We start from the raw sequence: 16,004 nt of genomic DNA, 5'->3' as shown, positions 1-16,004 counted from the left end.
AAAGACACCTCAAAGAAAGAAAACTACAGACCAATATCTCTAATGAACCTAGATGCAAAAATCCTCAATAAAATTCTGGCGAATCGAATACAAAAACACATCAAAAAAATAGTGCACCATGATCAAGTAGGATTCATCCCTGGGATGCAAGGATGGTTCAACATACGGAAATCAATAAATGTTATTCACCACATCAATAGACTTAAAGACAAGAACCATATGATCATCTCAATAGATGCAGAGAAAGCATTCGACAAAGTACAGCATCCATTTATGTTCAAAACATTAGAAAAACTAGGGATAACAGGAACTTACCTTGACATTGTAAAAGCTATCTATGCTAAGCCTCAGGCTAGCATCATTCTGAATGGACAAAAGTTGAAGGCATTCCCTCTAAAATCTGGAACAAGACAGGGATGCCCTCTGTCTCCACTTCTATTCAATATAGTTCTCGAAACACTGGCCAGAGCAATTAGACAGACGAAAGAAATTAAAGGCATAAAAATTGGAAAAGAAGAACTTAAATTATCACTATTTGCAGATGACATGATTCTATACCTAGAAGACCCAAAAGGGTCTACAAAGAAACTACTAGAACTAATAAATGAATTCAGCAAAGTGGCAGGATATAAAATCAACACGCATAAATCAAAGGCATTTCTGTATATCAGCGACAAAACTTGTGAAATGGAAATGAGGGAAAACACTCCATTCACAATATCCTCAAAAAAAATAAAATACTTGGGAATCAACCTAACAAAAGAGGTGAAAGATTTATACAATGAAAACTACAGAACCCTAAAGAGAGAAGTAGAAGAAGATCTTAGAAGATGGAAAAATATACCCTGTTCATGGATAGGCAGAACTAACATCATCAAAATGGCGATATTACCAAAAGTTCTCTATAGATTTAATGCAATGCCAATCAAAATCCCAAAGGCATTTCTTGTAGAAATAGATAAAGCAATCATGAAATTCATATGGAAAAATAAAAAACCCAGAATAGCAAAAGCAATTCTAAGCAGAAAGTGTGAATCAGGTGGTATAGCGATACCAGATTTCAAACTATATTACAGAGCAATAGTGACAAAAACAGCATGGTACTGGTACCAAAACAGGCGGGTGGACCAATGGTATAAAATAGAGGATACAGAGACTAATCCACAAAGTTACAACTATCTTATATTTGATAAAGGGGCTATAAGCATGCAATGGAGGAAGGATAGCATCTTCAACAAATGGTGTTGGGAAAACTGGAAATCCATATGCAACAAAATGAAACTGAATCCCTTTCTCTCGCCATGCACAAAAGTTAACTCAAAATGGATCAAGGAGCTTGATATCAAATCAGAAACTCTGCGTCTGATAGAAGATAAAGTTGGCTCCGATCTACAGATTGTGGGGTCGGGCTCCAAATTCCTTAATAGGACACCCATAGCACAAGAGTTAACAACTAGAATCAACAAATGGGACTTAATTAAACTAAAAAGTTTTTTCTCAGCAAGAGAAACAATAACAGAGGTAAATAGACAGCCTACATCCTGGGAACAAATTTTTATGCCTCACACTTCAGATAGAGCCCTAATATCCAGAGTATACAAAGAACTCAAAAAATTAGACAATAAGATAACAAATAACCCAATCAACAAATGGGCCAAGGACCTGAACAGACACTTCTCAGAGGAGGATATACAATCAATCAACAAGTACATGAAAAAATGCTCTCCATCTCTGGCAGTCAGAGAAATGCAAATCAAAACCACCCTAAGATACCATCTCACTCCAGTAAGATTGGCAGCCACTATGAAGTCAAACAACAACAAGTGCTGGCGAGGATGTGGAGAAAAGGGTACACTTGTACATTGCTGGTGGGACTGCAAATTGGTGCGGCCAATTTGGAAAGCAGTTTGGAGATTCCTGGGAAAGCTGGGAATGGAACCACCATTTGACCCTGCTATTGCCCTTCTCGGACTATTCCCTGAAGACCTTAAAAGAGCATGCTACAGGGACACTGCCACATCGATGTTCATAGCAGCACAATTCACAATAGCTAGACTGTGGAACCAACCCAGATGCCCTTCAATAGACGAATGGATAAAAAAAATGTGGCATCTATACACAATGGAGTACTATGCAGCAATAAAAAAATGACAAAATCATAGAATTTTCAGGGAAATAGATGGCACTAGAGCAGATTATGCTTAGTGAAGCTAGCCAAACCCTAAAAAACAAATACCAAATGTCTTCTTTGATATAATGAGAGCAACTATGAACAGAGCAGGGAGGAAGAGTAAGAAGAAAAGATTAACATTAAACAGAGACTTGAGATGGGAGGGAAAGGGAGAGAAAAGGGAAATTGCATGGAAATGAAGGGAGACCCTCATTGCTAAACAAAATTACATATAAGAGGTTGTGAGGGGAATGGGAAAATAAACAAAGAGAGAAATGAATTACAGTAGATGGGGTAGAGAGAGAAGATGGGAGGGGAGGGGAGGGGGGATAGTAGGGGATAGGAAAGGTAGCAGAATACAACAATTACTATTAGGGCATTATGTAAAATTGTGGATGTGTAACCGATGTGATTCTGCAATCTGCATTTGGGGTAAAAATTGGGAGTTCATAACCCACGTCAATCTAATGTATGAAATATGATATGTCAAGAGCTTTGTAATGTTGTGAACAACCAATAAAAAAAAAAAACAGGATGAAAGTGTGAGAAGCTAATCCTAGATAGGGAGTCAATAGAGGTGAGAATTAGGAAAGGTGTAAATGCTCTGCAGAAAGAAGAGCAGGGGGCACAGTGGGGGAAAGATGAAGCTCCCTTGAGTTTGCTGCATCTGTAAATTTAAGAAACCTTATGACAGCTATTTCCCTTCTTCACAATAAGAGTCTCCCTGCCTCTCCCAGTCTTTCAAAATGTTTTACTCAGTTTTATATCTTCAATTGATACCTCTTCCCCTACCTCAGGATTTACATATTTTGTCCATACAAATTCTTTACTTATGTGTCTAAAAGCATCTCAAATTGATCATGTCCAAAGCCCAAATTCTGATCTCTTGGTTCTCCCAATCTTCCATATTTCCTTATAAATGTCAAGGTCATCTTTCTTTTGTTAAGCCAAAATCTTTTGGCCAAAAAGTTTTCCTTGACTCATTTTCTCCTCGCCTGATCCTACACATCCAACCCTTCAGGAAATTTTACTGGTTATGTTTAAAACATCCCTGGAACCCAAACACTTCCACCACTCCTGCTATCACCTGGCCCAAGCCACTGTAATCCCTTACTTGAATTATTGCTAGAGACTCCCAACTCATTTCCTTGCTTTCACCCTTACTCTCCCCACCTCTTCCAGTCTTTTAAATGTGAGTGGGTCATGCTCAAAAACATCTTGTGTCATTCAATATGAGAGCCAAAGTTTATACAGTAGCTAATAAGGCCCTTCATGATCTGGCCCTCCTACCACTGTGACCTCATCTCTTGCTATTTTTCTTTTATTCATTCTGGGGCAGCCACACTGGACTCTGCTGTTTTTAATATCCATCAGTCTCATATCTATCATTGGCCTTTTCCCTTATGGAATTTTTTCCATAGTTATCTGCTTGATTTACCTGTCTTGGGTCTCTGCTTAAATGTTACCTTGTCATGTGGTATTTACTTAAAATAATATTGAAGCCTGTCTTGGCTCTACCAATCCCCTTCCCTCCCTTGCTCCCATGCTAAATATGATCCCCATGTGGGTAGGGCCTGTTTTCTGTTTTGCTCATTGCTACAGTGCTTGGTGCATAGTAGGTGCTCAGTATATATTTGTCAAATAAATTGATGAGTTAATGAATGTCCTACTTTTGTTTGTTGAATTATCTGTCTCTCTTTTTTCTGAAGTTTGAGGTCTTGAGGAAACTCAAAGAAATAATCTGTCACTCATATTTTAGTCTGAATTCATTTATCCTTGTCTACTTGGTCTTAATATAAAGCCTCATTGAAGAAACGGCTTTTTGCCAAAATAGGGCCTTGGATATTGAATTTTTAAAAATCAGTTTCTGGTGCTTCTCTAGTTACTAGTTTGTTCTTTTCTTCCTTTTAATGCCATAGAACTCTGACAAGCAAGTTGAAGATACAGAGTCTATACCTGGTTCTCCCTCTAGTCATTCTTTAAGTTCTCATCTTCACCTCACATTAGTCTGTAATCTCACTGCTTGATTAATGTAGTAGACCCCATCCTTTTTCCCCTCTGTTTGTCACTAACACCTACTGTTATTGACCAGCACCTGCTTGTAACGCTCTTCTTTAGAGTTCTTAAAACTGGATTTCTGGATCTTCTTCTTTAATGTCTCCCCCCCCCCACCCCGTTCTGACTCTTATGTGTGGACATTTCTTAAGGTTTTGGTTTTGGCCATCTTTCTACATGTCCTTCAGAAGTCTCAAGATCTTTCAGAAAATCAACTACCAGCACTATATAGATGGCCCCAGAACATATGCTGTCTTGTATCTGGCTTGACTCCAGTTCTTCCCCTTCCCCTCCTGCTCCTCAAAAGTCTATCCTATGAAATATAAAGGTAGCCTAACTAGAAGACAGGGAGGCACTGGCATCCTGGTGGAGAGAGTAGAAAATCATCTTTAAGTATCTACTTGTTTGGAGGGAATCTATATATTTGTTGAGCATCTACTAAATTTTCTATCTTCAAATACTTGTACTTCTCTAATAAACTCTAGATCACATCTCTTGCCCCAGCAATAGTTATTTCAGATCTCTCTTTCACTCCATTTAATTTTATAATAGATCACTTTTATGCAAAAAAAAAAGCTATAAGAACTCTTCAGCATGACTTCAAGGCAGAAAATTGGCATGTGTGTTAGATTCTTTGAAAAATATGATGAGATATAGCACCAGACTTAAGGATTTATCAGTTTAATTGAAAGAACAAGCCAAATCACTCTCGAGAAGTGAATGAATCAAAAGGCTAATCCCAAGATAAGACAATGTCTGTCACAGGAGATGTCACAAGGCAGATACCAACAAGTGGTATAGACCCTGTGTTTGAAGTCACTTTAGGGGGTTCATTGTTTCTGAATGGTTTCACAGAAAAGGCAAAACATAAGTTTATCCTTAACAAAGTATTCCCCAAGCTTTTAGCATTCTAGTTGTTGATTTTTGTCTTGTTAACAAACCATTTAAATAATTTCTCCACATTGTTCATTACATTGACTTTTATTTTTTTCTAAATTACATTTTCCTTGCCTTAAACCATCAAGTCATGAATTCACAGGTTTGGTGTGCTTTTGTGTTTGATGTATATTCACTTTCCTAACACACATGCAGTAAATATAGGCACTATCATGGTTTTTTAAAATTAATTTATTTTTTATTTTTTTCTTTAAAAATACATGACAGTAGAGAGCATTTTGACATACATACGTGGAGTATAACATTCTAATAGGATCCCATTCTTGTGGTTGTACATGATGTGGAGTTATACTGCGCATGTTTGCATATATGAACATAGAACACTTATGTCTGATTCATTCTACTATCTTTTCTATTTCCATCCCCCCTGACTTCCCTTCATTCTCTTTTGTCTGATTCAATGAACTTATATTCTTTTTTATTTATTTTTTATTTATATATGACAGCAGAATGCATTACAATTCTTATTATACATAGAGAGCACAATTTTTCATATCTCTGGTTGTATACAAAGTATATTCACACCAATTCATGTCTTCATACCTGTATATTGGATAACAATGATCATCATATTCCACCATCATTAATAACCTCATGCCCCCTCTCTTCCCCTCCAACCCTCTTCCCTATCTAGAGTTCATCTATTCCTCCCATGCTCCTGCTCCTTATTCCACTATGAATCAGACTCCCTATATCAAAGAAAATATTGGCATTTGTTTTTTTGGGATTCGCTAACTTTACTTAGTATTATCTGCTCTAACTCCATCCATTTACCTGAAAATGCCATGATTTTATTCTCTTTTATTGATGAGTAATATTCCATTGTGTATAAACTTCTATTCTTTCCCCCTCTCTCTTATTGAGTATTAGGATCTGGATATCAGAAAGGACACTCAGCCTTTGATTTTGGAGGATTGGCTTATTTCACTTAGCATGTTAGTCTTCAGGTCCATTCATTTACCAGCAAATGCCATAATTTTATTATTCTTTATGGCTGAGTAATATTCCATTGTGTACAGATATACATTTTCTTTATCCATTTATCTGTTGAAGGGCCCCTAGGTTGGTTCCATAGCTTAGCTATTGTGAATTGTGCTGCTATAAACATCAATGTGGTTGCATCACTGGAGTATGCTGATTTTATGTCCTTTGGGTATATGATGAGGAGTGGGATAACTGGGTCAAATGGTGGTTCTATTCCAAGTTTTCTGAGGAATCTCCATACTGCTTTCCAGATCAGTTGCACCAATTTCATTCCCATCAGCAAGGTATGAGTGAACCTTTTCCCCCCGACATTCTCACCAACATTTATTGTTGCTTGTATTCTTGATAATTGCCACTCTAACCAGAGTGAGATGGAATCTTAGTGTGATTTTAATTTGCATTTGTCTAATTGCTAGAGATGTGGGACATTTTTGCACATATTTGTTCACCATTCATATTTCTTTTTCTGTGAAGTGCCTGTTCATTTCCTTTGACCATTTATTGGTTGGGTTATCTGGGGTTTTTTGGTGTTAACTATTTTGAGTGTTTTATATATCCTGGAGATTACTGCTCTATCTGAGGAGCAGCTGGCAAAGATTTTCTCCCTTTCTGTAGGCTCTCTCTTCACGTTATTGAGGGTTTCCTTTGCTGTGAAGAAGCTTTTTAGTTTGATATCATCCCATTTATTGATTCTTGATTTTATTTCTTGCACTCTAGGAGTCTTGTTGAGGGATTTGGTTCCTAAACTGACATGATGGAGAGTTGGGCCTACATTTTCTTCTAGTAGGTACAGGGTCTCTGGTCTAATGCTTACATCCTCCATCCACTTTGAGTTGAGTTTTATGTAGGTGAGAGGTAGGGGTTAAACTTCATCCTACCACAAACCGATTTCCAGTTTCCTCAGCACCATTTGTTGAAGAGACTATCTTTTCTCCTATGCATGTTTATGACGCCCTTGTCTAATATGAATAACTGAATTTATGTGGGTTTGTCTCTGTATCTTCTATTCTGTTCCATTGGTCTTCATGTCTTTTATTTTGTGCCAATACTAAGCCTTTTTTAAACTAGAGTTCTGTAACTATAGTTCTGTAGTTTAATTTAAGGTCTGGTATTTCGATGCCTCCTGCTTCACTTTTTCATGCGAGGGATTGCTTTGGCTATTCTGGGCCTCTGTTTTTTCCAAATGAATTTCATGACTGATTTTTCTATTTCTATGAAGAATGTTATTGGAATTTTAACAGGAATTGCACTAAATCTGTATAGCACTTTGTATAGTATGGCCATTTCTACAATAATTCGGCCTATCCAAGAACATGGGAAGTTTTTCCATCTTCTAAAGTCTTATTCATTTTTTTTATGTTCCATAGTTTTCATTGTAGAGGGCTTTTACCTCTTTTTTTTAGATTGATTCACAAGTTGTTTTTTTTTTTTTTTGAGCATATCGTGAATGGGGTAGCTTTACTAATTTCTCTTTCAGTTGATTCATCATTGGTATATAGGAATTCAATTGATATCTCGGTGTTAATTTTATATCCTGCTGATTTGCTGAAAGTGTTTATGAATTCTAGAAGTTTTCCAATAGAGTTTTTTGGGTCTTCTAAATATAGAATCATGTCATTGGCAAATAGAGATAATTTATGCTCTTCTTTTTCTATTCATATCCCTTTAATTTCTTTCCTTTGCCTAATTGCTCTGGCTAGAGTTTCAAGGACTATGTTGAATACAAGTGGTAAAAGATGGCGTTCCTGTCTTATTCCAGTTTTTAGAGGGAATACATACAATTTTTCACCATTTAGAATGATGTTGGCTTTGGGTTGAACATATATAGCTTTTACAATGTTGAGGTATGTTTCTACTATCCCTAGTTTTTCTAGTGTTTTTAACATGAATTTATGGTGTATTTTGTCAAATGCTTTTTCTGCATCTGAGATAATCATGTGATTCTTGTCTTTGGGATTGGCTTACTGACTTGGAGTTGGCTTATTGATTATCTATTGATGTGATTAATTACACTTATTGATTTCTATACATTAAACCAACTTCACATCCCTTGGATGAATTCCATATGATAAGCATAATGGTTTTACCCCTATGACCAATAGCCCCGATAAGAGCAATTTTAGGGAAAGCAAAGTTTTTTTGGTGCTTGTGGTTTCAGAGGTCCAGTTCATACACTGCCAGCTCCACTGCTCTGGGGCCAAGATGAGGCATAAATTCATGGCAGAAAGGTGTGGTGGAGGAAAACAGCTCAGGACTTGTCCAACCAGAAGTAGAGAGCTCTGTCTGCTCAACAAGGACAAAATAAACCCAAAGGCACCCCTCAATCATCCACCTCCTCTAGCCACACCCTACCTGACCATAATTACCACCCAGCTAATAGAGTAAAATGGATTCCTGCACCAATTAAGTTAAAGCTCTTGTAACCCAATCATTTCACCTCTGAACATTTTTGTATTGTCTCACACATGAGCTTTGGGAGGACACTTAATATCTAAACTATAACACAATATATAGATATCATTAGTTCTAGGAAAAAGCTACATAAAGCAAATTAATCTCCCTAAAATTAATATCAGTCATTCATATCAAACAAATCTGCCAGAATTTTAGTTTATAATTAAAACTAAAAATTATAAAAATAAGAATGTTTCAACACAGCTAACACATTAAAATTTATTATTGAAATTATGAAAAATTTGGATAAGCAAGATGTGATTTAATTGAACATTGAGTAAAATAGCAAAAGTTCTGTGGCAAAAATATTAATGGACTTTAAAATGGACTTCTCCTGATCTTTAATATGAAAATTATGTTTGAGATCTATAATAGTTATCAGGTATTAGGGAACTCCTATTTAAAAGTGATCATATCTAAATCTCATAGTATATTAATATGAGTGTTTAGTTGTAGATATATTAATCCAATAATAATTACCAATTCTCTTTTATATAGAGAGTAATATTTTCCTGAGAATATGTTTAGTCTGGCCAGTTTCTCAGCCTGTTCTTTTGTATGGTTTCACCACCTTCCTCTCCAATGGTCCCAACCTCATTGGTACAGATAGAAGAAAACTTTTTCTTTTTTAAAAAAAGAAAAGTTTTTCTTTTAAAAAAAGTTATATTTTTTTTTGTATCTTACCCAAGTAGGCCTAAAAGTCTTATCAAAACTTTCCATTGTGCAAATGGTATTGAGGTATATGTAGTATATGTAGTATATTAAAGTACAGGTATAGGTTTTTTCCCTCTTCCTATTTAAATTTTTAAAAATTACTTTTTGTACAACAATTCTTGAAAAGAAAAAAAGTTGTTAAATTTATCTCTTGAAATTAGTCCAATTAGTTCCTTTCCATGAATTTGAGAATCTGATAAGGCAAATAAATATAAGTAGTGTTTATTAAGTAATTTGCTTAAACCAATATGAGTCACAATTTTTGATAGGTAGGTTTTTAGGTTTAATTTGAAAAAGTTTATAAATTTTCTTTAATTAACATTATTTTGAATATGAAAAATTTATTAGTGGCATTTAAATTAAATTAAAGCCTATGATACAGTTTACACAAGACTTTTAAAAATGCCATTTTCTTACTGAGTTGAATGTATATAATCATAAAATTATTATACACATGTGTTGGTTTTATAATGATTTTAATAGGCCTATAAATGCATTTTGCTTTTGCTGTTTTGGAACTAAAAATAAATAAGTTTGTCTCTTTAATCTGAAATCTGTGCTTTTTGTTGTTTTGCCTAGTTGCTCAATTCTGGGTAGAATGTGAGATAGTTCGAATGGATTTTATTTTCAACTGAAATGAGACAATTTCAGTGCTTATTCCTAATGCTTCTTAAAAAATGCCTTCTTGCACATGTAAGAAAGTGAAAGTCACAGCCTTACTGCATCTCACTTCAAACACTAATAATGAACTCAATCTAATGACCATAGTTCTACTTTAAAAGACTAAAAGACCTATAACAAAATTGCTTATAAAACAGCCTTAATCTCTATGCATCATCTTTTGCAAACCCCTGGTGACCTCTTGTGGAACTTTTGTGTTTCATGAACCTCATTTGACAAACTCTGTTCTAGGAGCTTGGATAATGAATATGAAGATAATGTGAACCCCTGTACATAATTATTAACCTAAAATATTTTTAACAATAACATGTCACCCGAAGTCATGTTACCCATACCTTAGGAAACACTGCCTAAAAGAACAAGTAAAACCTGAATATGCTGCAAAACTGAATAAGGGCAAGCCAAATGAGGAAAATATTTAGAGCAAAGTCAACAGGTCATAGAATTCTATAATACATTGAACTGGTTGACATCAACAAAGAACCCTGAGAGAAACAGAAATGCCTAACATTGTAGGAAAAAAAATGGTGATTCATAGAGATCTTGAACTGAGGAAGAAAACGGTTTTGAGAATATGCTAAGGTTTCGAGGGGTGAGTGAAACTGATAAGGGTGATTGAGAGAAGATTTATTGGCAAGATGGGAAGAATCTAGAAGGAGACAGGAAAATACAGACACAGTTGTAATTCATGCAATTGGAAACAAGGACCAGACAAGAATGATGGCAACAGAAATGAAATGAGATGGTTATGAGACACGTGGGGTTATAGAGTTGATGTTATTTGGGATCAGCTTGAAATGAGCATATCCTAGTAATGGTTATGGTATTTCCATACTCAAAAATATTAGAAACATGGACTTGACTGACATTTTTTGAAAGTCCTGGTAGGCTGAGTTTTTTCCTAAGACTCATCAGACACTATTCCTGCCATGTCATGCAGGATATGCAACAGTGGCAGATCTTCTGATTTTTCCTGAAAAAGTTAAAAATCCAGCTACACTGGAATTGTCCCATTTTAAACATCAGCAATTCAATTGTTTGTTAACAAAATAAGATGACAATAAAGAGTAGGTTAGACATGATTGCCAACTTGCAGCTTCTGGAATTCTCGGGGGGCTTTTTGATTGTTTTTACTTTTACTTTTTATTTTTATTTATTTATTTATTTATTTTTGCTTGTGCTGGGTATGGAACCCAGAGCCTCACATGGTAGGCAAGCACTTTACCACTGAGCTACACCTCCAATCCCCTTTGTGCTTCTTTCTAAAATCACCTTAAACTGCATCTCACACCAAAAGGAAATTGTCCGTTTTAGAAGCCTGTTTGTGCAATTTCTTATTAGCAGGAAGCTCATAGAAAGGCCTTTTTTTAGCAGCTAATATTTTCCTTTTGTTGGATATTGATTTGAAAGTTATAAGCCTTTCTCTGCTTCTTCCCAGCCAGGTCTCTAGACAAACTTTATAACTTTGCTGATTGCTCTGGACTCCACCTGATATTTGCTCTAAATGCACTGCGTCGTAATCCCAATAACTCCTGGAACAGTTCTAGTGCCCTGAGTCTGTTGAAGTACAGCGCCAGCAAAAAGTACAACATTTCTTGGGAACTGGGTAATGGTAAGTAAGGATATTATTTCCTCTGAATTGACAAGATAAAGGAGAAGAAAATAAGTTGGTTTGGGATATAATCTCAATCATCAGACCGTCTCTAGCATACTAGTCCAGAAATTATTTGGGATATTTAGTCCACTGAGTTAAATATGCATATAGCAAAAGACCAAATAGTTAAGGACAGTAGACTTGGTGAAGCCATGCCATTTGCATTTACAGTTATCTTTCTAAAAGATAAGGAAAATGGCACAAAAATGGGGAAAATATGGTCAGTGACTTGTGACTAACAAGTTGATGTTAAACTAAATACAAACTCTCAGCACAGCCTGAGCTTCAATGTACAATGTTCATTCTACAGAATATTGGCCTTACAAGATGATCCTTATAAAATCATAATTCAAAAGAGCTATGCTCAAATATATTTGAGGGATGCTGTATGGTACAAGAACCTCTTGAGGGTTCACAATGTACATTAGCATGTAAAGTCTCTGAGGAGTTCTGCTACACAGAAATCTGTTCAACACTATTTTATTTTGTAAGCTGTTTAATCAAGGTAGGTTTTTCCCCTGATTGGTACCCAGGGGCTCATAATGACTGAGCCACATCCCCAGTTGTTTTTACTTTTTATTTTGAGACAGGGTCTCGCTAAGTTGTTTAGGGTCTTGCTAAGTTGCTGAGGCTGGCTTTGAACTCTCAATCCTCCTGCCTCAGCCTCCTGAGCTACCGGAATTATAGACGTGTACCACCTCAAGACTGTTTTCAGGTGTATGTAACCTGTGTAGTCATATAGGACCCCTGTTAGAAGAGACTCATTCTTGGTTTACTGTTCTGCTGTTGCCATCTTGAAAATTTTTATAACTTTTTAAAAAGGGGATTCACACTTTTATTTTGCATGGGGTCCTGAAAATAATGTAGCTATTCCTGATTAACCACTGAATTATTTGTATGTGTGTGCGTGTGCATGCTCTATACTGTGTGGGTGTATGTGTAACATCTGTTATTGTTCTTTCCATGAAACAATAGTCCATGGCAGAGTTTGATATTTCCAAAATTATGTTTTCTCAATAATATATGTTTGTGCATGATATATACACTACTCTGTAGATTCCATGACTCTCTAATATTGAGTCAATCGATATAAGTTAGTTAAAATTATGGACAGTTATAAATCTGAAAATTCTGTTTCTCTAATTAAAAAAAAAGACTTTTTGGCAAAACTTAGACAAAAACAATTTGGTCTAACAAAAGACTTTTCTTAAAATTACTATTACAAATTTATTTCAACATTTTTGTTCATGGCCTTGCATGTCTGTAGCTAATTCATATTTGTTTGTATGTATGTATGTATGCACATGCACACATATGTGATTTATATTCACACATAAATTTACTGCATTCCAGAATGTGAAGTTCTCATAAGACGGTAAAGGAGAAGGGTCTTGTAGGGATAATGTCCTGTTTTCTTATCAGTAGGCATTAATTGGAATGCGGGGAATGTAGCTTTAATGTTTCCTCCTTCATTCTTTTTTCTTTCATCTTCCCTCAGAATGGGAGAAATCTGGGGAGAGTTCAGGTAGAGAGCTGTAGCCTCTGCTGAACAGCACAGTACATGGTCTGCCTTCAGTCTGTCTATATTTGTTTACTTTGTAAAAATCCTGTGATACCTAAATAAAACTGTTTTGTAAAAAAATCTCAACTAGTTATAGATAAGTCTAAAGCAATTAAAACTTCTCTATGAGCAATTGATGGAAATGATTCCTCTAGATGTTTTGGGATCTCTGAGTGTGAGAGCTTGTTAAACTTAATATTCAGTTGACATACTTGGAGTAATTTGGTGTTAGGATGGGTTGAAGGACCCATCTTTCTATATACCTTTATCTCTTCTGAGATCTTGCCCTTACCCATTCACCTTCTTCCCTCACTAAACAGCTCAGAGATGGAGCTAATTACTTTAAAAGAATGTTAGTCACTAAGCCCTTCAACACTTGATTCCTATCTTCACGAAGGCCACTTCAGGCCCTTGAAGAGAATCATTTATGAGAAGGAAAGGCTCTGTCATAGATAAGACAATAGGAATATAAATAAGAATAAATAGGAATATAATCAAATCCATTCAATGAGGTGGAAAGAATGCAGTAATGCTGTTGAGAGCATTCCTGTAGGTAATTTTCTGTCTGTAGTCAGGAAGTCTAGAGTTAAGCTGCATTGTCAAACCCCGCCCACCATCCCCACCACCTACTCTTTTAAAAACTTCATTTCTATTTTTTATATGATTTTAATAAATTATCTGCCCATCTAAGCTTGCCTTTTAGGAACTGAACAATAATCATTTTGTTCTTTCTTTAATTAATTTATCAACTACTAATAGTTTTCCTTGTGCTAGAATCATATCCTTTCTGGTATCTAGTGTATTCTGCCCACAGTTATTTCTGTCAGAAATGATCTGCATGGTCATCCTCTGGCCTAAACGTATTTCCCCAGTCTTCTTTCCATTTCTTCTTTGTAACCATATTTTGTCTTGGACAGAGGTAGTAGTGTAATCTTTATGTTCCAATCTCAAGTCAGTCTTCATCACTCATTCTTTCCATATACTTATACCCTGTTAACAAGCATTTTATCTTTAGAGAATATCTGGTGTTGGAAAAGCCAAATAGACATTTCTTTGTTTGCTTCTCCTAGAGAGGCTAAATTTCAAGTGACTAACCTACTTTTTTTAATCCTTTGAAATTAGTGAATATCAAAGCAAGGTATATGTAATATCAAGAGATAAAGCTTAAGAACATTTAGGATGTCAAAAATCTATGAAAGAATGACTTTCCTGATACAATATTTCATTCTGTGGTAAAAATGTTTCCTTAAATATCCATAAATTATAAACTTTGTAACTGATTAATTTATCAACTTATCAAGTAGGTGATGATTATAATCTTTTGTATTTCGGTTAACCATCAATGAATCAAAAATAAGGAAAAACTGAGAAAAATTTGAAGTGGAGACCCAAACTGTGGACATATATAAGAATTTCAGTCAAACTCTCTTTAGAAGAGAGAAAATAATAAAAATTACCTTAAGATAATGTGAAAACTTTAATTGAATGACCACCACAATACATTATGAACTATAAATGTGCTTCTCAAACAGATCTGCCCATTTCTATAAGAAAGTAGAAACTACCATAATTAATTACTCAATCAGTATCATATATTTATACCTACATCTCACCTATATATCTTTACCCATTATTCTCTGATTTTAATTTCATGACTCAGGTTCTTGGAGCCTGTCCTTTGAGTGATTTGATAAAGTCAAATTTATTACCTTAGCAATTTTAGCCCTTTAGAGATGATGATTCTGCTTATTCTGGAAGTCCAGTTTTATTTATTCACTCAACATCTATTGAGCTTTTACTCTGCAATTATGTGGATAACTGTATAATATATTTATGCACATTTAAAATCAAATGTACATTTATACATTTGACCACATGTACTTGTGTATATATAACAATAATAGCCTTGTAAAAGCCAAGGGTTGAACCACAGTCCTCAAATACATTGGCAACTATTTATGAGCCTAAGTCACAGATCAGAGCTTTAGAGAATTGTCTTTTTAGAGGTGATAGTTTGATGGTTAAAGAAGGAGAGGAAGGGAAAAGAGGCTTACTCTTCTCCTTTCCCTCTCCCTGTGGGCTTCTCACCCCCTTCACCTTCTTCCTCTCAGTTCCTTCCCATACACTCTTGTCCACATGCATACTCTCATGGCATTTAGTCATTCTTGTGTTTCATATGTATGTATTGGATATGTGCTTTGCAAAATATTATGCCAAGTTGAGGTGGAAATTAGAGCTCCTGCTCTGCTCTCTACTGTCTGGCTTGGCAGAGCACCCTGGGACAGAGTTAATAAACAGAATCAAGATTCTTGCCTCCTGAAGTTTATTACCTAAATGTAAAAGCAGGATAATCTTAAAACTGTTGAACTACATAAAGCTTCCTGTGCTAAAACTGGAGAGAGCATTTATACTTTGAAAGGAGTAAATAATAAATCAGGGAAGTTGATAAGCTGACAAATAATATATGCTAAAAATAAAAATTGATGCACATAATTTATGATAAATTCATCATTTACTTTTGTAAGCACTTAAGTTAATTATCCTTTGGTTATTAAGGGAAGTTAGTAATATTTTAATTACATAAGTTCTTTATCTGAGTTTATTATTATAGTGGAGAATCTATATGAGATATCTAATTTAGGTATCTCACCTAAATTCTGGTTAGTGTCATGGTCAGGTAGTTAAGGAAAACACTTGTAATGTAGCTGCTCTGTGTGTGTGTGGGGGGCTATTGATCAATCATTGGTATGACAAGGGCTATATTTGTTATTTTC

General features: G+C 35.3%; 1 protein-coding gene across 2 annotated transcripts in view; it reads left to right on the top strand.

Annotated features, from left to right (window-relative positions):
• Positions 1–16,004, top strand: part of HPSE2 (heparanase 2 (inactive)) — a 705,647-nt gene that overhangs the window by 427,090 nt on the left and 262,553 nt on the right. The window contains exon 4 of one of the 2 annotated variants that reach the window (XM_081268315.1): positions 11,454–11,627. The exons of the other annotated variant lie outside the window; for it this stretch is intronic. Coding sequence (XP_081124441.1) covers positions 11,454–11,627 — 174 coding nt within the window. The remainder of the gene's footprint in view (positions 1–11,453; positions 11,628–16,004) is intronic. 2 annotated transcript variants of the gene reach the window in all.

This window comes from Spermophilus citellus (genome assembly GCF_964194105.1).
Source record: "Spermophilus citellus genome assembly, chromosome: 15".
Lineage (NCBI taxonomy): Eukaryota > Metazoa > Chordata > Mammalia > Rodentia > Sciuridae > Spermophilus > Spermophilus citellus.
The sequence above is the reverse complement of the archived record's forward strand: the minus strand, read 5'-3'. Positions and strand labels throughout refer to the sequence as shown.